At 60.4% G+C, this 4,170-nt stretch overlaps 2 protein-coding genes across 2 annotated transcripts in view; one reads left to right on the top strand and one right to left on the bottom strand.

Annotated features, from left to right (window-relative positions):
- DEAF1 (DEAF1 transcription factor) overlaps window positions 1–4,170 on the top strand; it is a 75,440-nt gene that overhangs the window by 2,057 nt on the left and 69,213 nt on the right. The window lies entirely within an intron of this gene.
- Window positions 1,723–4,170, bottom strand: part of TMEM80 (transmembrane protein 80) — a 10,695-nt gene continuing 8,247 nt past the window's right edge. Inside the window, 1 exon segment of the mRNA XM_011930004.1 lies at window positions 1,723–2,914. Coding sequence (XP_011785394.1) covers window positions 2,709–2,914 — 206 coding nt within the window. The 3' untranslated portion in view covers window positions 1,723–2,708.

The following is a 4,170-nucleotide window of genomic DNA, read 5'->3' as shown; positions in this document are numbered from 1 at the left end:
GCTGGAAGGGCTCCAGCCCTAGGGAGGTCAGAGCCTCGGCCGAGCCAGGTGCCCCAGGTGTGGAGCAGAGTCGCTTCCCTTAGTGGGCCGCCCCAGGTCTGGGGAAGCTGGGTAGAGGCTTGTGAGTGGGCGGGTGTCAGACAGGACCCAACCATGCCACAGACCCAGGCCTGGGGCCCTGAGCTCCCGGAGTGGGACGGGGCCTCCCTTCTTCACAGTGCAGGGGCTCCTCCAAGGCCCCTTTTCTGCCCAGCCTGGGCACTGAGAGATGGGGTGTCGGGGGCGGTGGGGACACCTGAGGCCCTCTCAGGATGCCTCTCCTTGCACTGCCCCGTGGCCAGGCCCAGGCCCCACCCTCTGCCCACTACACGGGGAGTGTCTGGTTCTGTCCTCATCTACCTGGCTCCCTGGATGGTCCTGCTGCCCAGCTGCTCTGACCGCTCAGAACAGGCCAGGGTGCAGCGGACACAGCGGGTAGCACCGGCTGCCACAGCAGTAAACTGGACAAGGAGGAGGTGAAGGGGCACAGGGCACCCCAGGCCCATGCAGGGACCCAAGGCTCCGGCTGCCGTCCTGGGTAGGGGTGGGAATGAGGGGGGTGGGAATGAATGTGGCCAAGAGTCTGGGTCCCCGGGTCCCGGTCCCAGAGGGGCAGGGCGAGCGTGTTTACCCTTGTCTGGCCAGAGCACTTCCTGGGGAGGTGCCACAGGTGAGCTCGGTGGAGGGGTGGCAGGAAGTGGCCCTCCCCCTCCGGGCCCAGTGCCTGCCCCTGAGCCCGGGCAAGGCCTGGCTTCCTGGTTTACGGCCTTTGCAGTTTGATCCTGCAGGTTGCATGCCATGATCCTGCTCCATGCATGAGCTTGCCCTGACCCAGAGCTCAGGGGTCACACACGCCAACCCCACGGTGCACCCTTGCCCTCACCCTTCCTGGAGGCAGAGCTGGGTGGGGCCAAGTGGGAAACAGGCGCTGGAGGGCACAGCCAAGGGGGGGTGTCCCTCTCCACTCCCGAACGGGTGCCTGTCAACACGATTGTGAGTGCAGAGCCTGCCCTCAGGAGACCCAGGCCCCATCCACTCCAGGCCACCTGGAGCCATGGCGTTCCCTGTGGAACAGGTGACCACTGCCTGTGTGCCCACTGAGACTGGAGGTGTCAGGATCCATTAACCATGAAAGTAACAGGTCTCCAGCCTTGGGGAGGAGGCCCTTCCCTGGTCTGCATGGTTCATGGGCTGAGTCCTTCAGATGTCAGGCATGCCCAGCCAGTCCTCTGCGAGTGCAGGCGCTGGTGAGGGAGGGGGCCCAAGGCGCTCAGGCGCTGGTGTGTGTGGTTCTGCTGCAAGCGCGCAGGGGTGGGAAGCGGGTCCTGAGGGCTGTCCTGCAGGTCAGCCTGCAGGTCCTCACTGTGGCCTCTGGGGGCGATAGGCAGGTCAAAGCAAGTCCGCCCAGGACAACGGGGTGCTCCTATCGTGTCCACGAAGACAGGCAGGAAAGTCTGTCCGGGTGCCACAGCCACAGCCACCCCAGCTGAGGGAGCCCCAGTGGAGGCCCAGGACAGTCCCGCAGCCTCCTGCCCTCAGGAGTCCACCGAACAGAAGGCGCCCAGCAGCCAGGGCCCGAGGGCGAGGCCAGCCAGGAATTGACCAGCTGGCAAGCAGGGAGTGCTCTCTTGAAGGGTGGGAGAACTGGTGATGGGGTTGGGGAGGTGGCCATAATTAGGAGAATTCAAGGAGGCATACACATCTCTTTATTTACAAAATGTGGTGAAGAGAAAATATCCAGATATTAGGATGTGATTATTCCAAACATAGAAAACACACAATAGAACCAAATGAAGGGAAAGCTACTACAACAGCTTAGATACTTTTTAAGGAGAACTTACAGTAAATCTGGGAATGGGCAAAAAAAAATCACAGAGCTAGAATTTGTTTAGCACTCAGTGCAAAAGGCAAAAGTTGCTAAAACTGGAGTGGACGGAGGCTCAGAATGTGGTCCCCGCAGCTGCTCTCTCTCCTGCAGTCCCATCCCTGGCCTCAGCCCTGACCTCTCCTCCGAAGCCCCTAAAGGGAGGAGTGTGGCTGAGATGGAAATTCTCAAGCACCAGAGCTGTTGGCTTGTTTGCATTTATTGCTTTAGGAACCCAGAGTGCGCTCTTGCCCCCGGGGCCTGCCTGCCTGTGAGGCAGAGCTGGGGGCACTCAGAGCACAAGGCCTACCCCATCCTGCTTCTTCAGCCGGACTTGGAAACACAGGTGGGGCCTGGCCATGGAGTAAACTGCGGTCTCAGAACACAAATTAGGACCATCAGGGAACTAGGGGGTGATGGGGGAGGCGGTGAGACGAGGCTTCTGTTCTGAAGGGCTCCGTCCTCCCTCTCAGCCCTGGAGGCCCATGGGGGTCCATGGAGGCCTGGCTGCTGAAGCCAGACCCCACTGACAGGGCTGAGTGTGCGCTCCTAGGACTCACCTTGAAGGCAGTTCTGTGTGGTCTCTACCCTCCCTGCAGCTGTTCCCAACACCAGGGCCTCCAGCAGTTTGTTCTGCTCTGGCTCCTGCTCCCACCTCTGCCAGGACAGATGGAGCCATCCAAAACCATCGATGGCCAGTCACTAGGAAAAGTGCCTTCCTGTCCAGGAACGGGGAGGTGACAGCTGGGGGACTGGTCGGGCCCAGGAGGAGGGCCCCAGTGTGGGGTGTTCTGGGTGCCCGCAGCTACCTGGTGAAGGCGGCAATGGCAACCACCTGCAGGACGGCCTCCAGGCCGTGAAGGGCCAGGAGTGTGGCACTGAGGGCCCAGTCGGCCCACAACACCAGGGTCTGCCAAAGCAGGAAGTAGGCAGAGAGGAGGGTGGTGCCGGCCGTGAGGACCAGGCTGGCGGCCAGCGGCCTCTCAGCCTCTGTCAGGTTGCCCCGGGTACCTGGAGAACAGAGCAAAAGGGGGAGTGAAGGTGGTGCAGGGTGATCCCCAGAGCCCACCGCCCGCAGGTACCTGGCAGGCTGCTGGGACCAGAGCAGATCTTTGCCCTACTTTCCTCCGGGGCCCGGGGAATTCCAGGGAAACAGCCCCCATGGCCACCCAGAACTCAGGAGAGCCAGAGAGCATGTGCAGCACGGGCGTGAGCCCCTCCTGGGGCAAGTGCCCCTGTAAAACCAGTGTGATCTGTCTCTGGGTCTTCTGGGTCGGCTGTGTGGGCGAGGGTGATTTTGGTTTCTAAAATGATTCAACTGCATCTGCCACCTTTTCCTAATTCCAAGTGGAACTGAAGGGATTTTTTTGAAAAACTCCCAAAATATTTTTCTCTGGTCCAAGGCCAGGTCTGGAAAATTTCATGAATACGTATTAAAAACAAAACTGCGTATTTAGCAAACAAATGTGTCAGTCACTAGCTGAGCCCAGGTGCCTGGAGACCCTGCAGCGTGCGGCACGCTTGGGGAGGGTCCCCGTTGGCCTAGCAGCCCCCGGCAGGGCCAGACAACACCCTGTCCCCACCACCTTGGGGCAGGCCCAGGCCCCCGAAGATCCGGCCAAGAACCGGGCCTCCGTGCAGCAGTGGCGCTCGCACCCTCCCAGCAGTGCCCACTCTGGGGGGCAAGCTGTAGAGGCTCCAGGACCATCTGTAAGTGCAGACAAGACACTGACGGCCGGGCACCCCTCAGTGGAATGGGCAACTGAGAGAACTCGCCTCCCTCCTCCTCGTGTGTCTGAGGCCTGGTAACAAGAGGAAGGGTGGGGGCCGCCCTTCTCTGCAGCCTCGGTTCCTCACTGGACATCCAGCATCAGGGGTGTATGTGTGTGTGAACAAGAGGGGTCCAAGATTTCAGCCTGGCAGGCGCAAAGCGCCCTGGAAGTGCCCACTGCGTTCCCACGGCAGGGCAATGTTTCACATACATGTGTGTTTAGGTGCACGTGTTATGACCATGAGCACGCAGAGGGCTGGAAGCCTGCACCCCACTGGCCACAGAGGTGAGCTCTGGGGAGGGCAAATTTCCATGTTTTACTTCTGCACCCCTTGAATCTTGTACAAGAATATATCCTTGAACAAACTGTGTGGTTAAAAAAAGGGGAGTGAGGTCAGGCACTTTGGAAGGCCAAGGTGGGCAGACTGCTTGAGCCCAGGAGTTCAAGACCAGCCAGGGCAACATAGTGAAACCTTGTCTCCAGCAGGGAGCGGTG

This window comes from Colobus angolensis, unplaced genomic scaffold (genome assembly GCF_000951035.1).
Source record: "Colobus angolensis palliatus isolate OR3802 unplaced genomic scaffold, Cang.pa_1.0 Scaffold84, whole genome shotgun sequence".
NCBI lineage: Eukaryota > Metazoa > Chordata > Mammalia > Primates > Cercopithecidae > Colobus > Colobus angolensis.
This window is presented reverse-complemented; position numbering and strand designations above follow the sequence as displayed.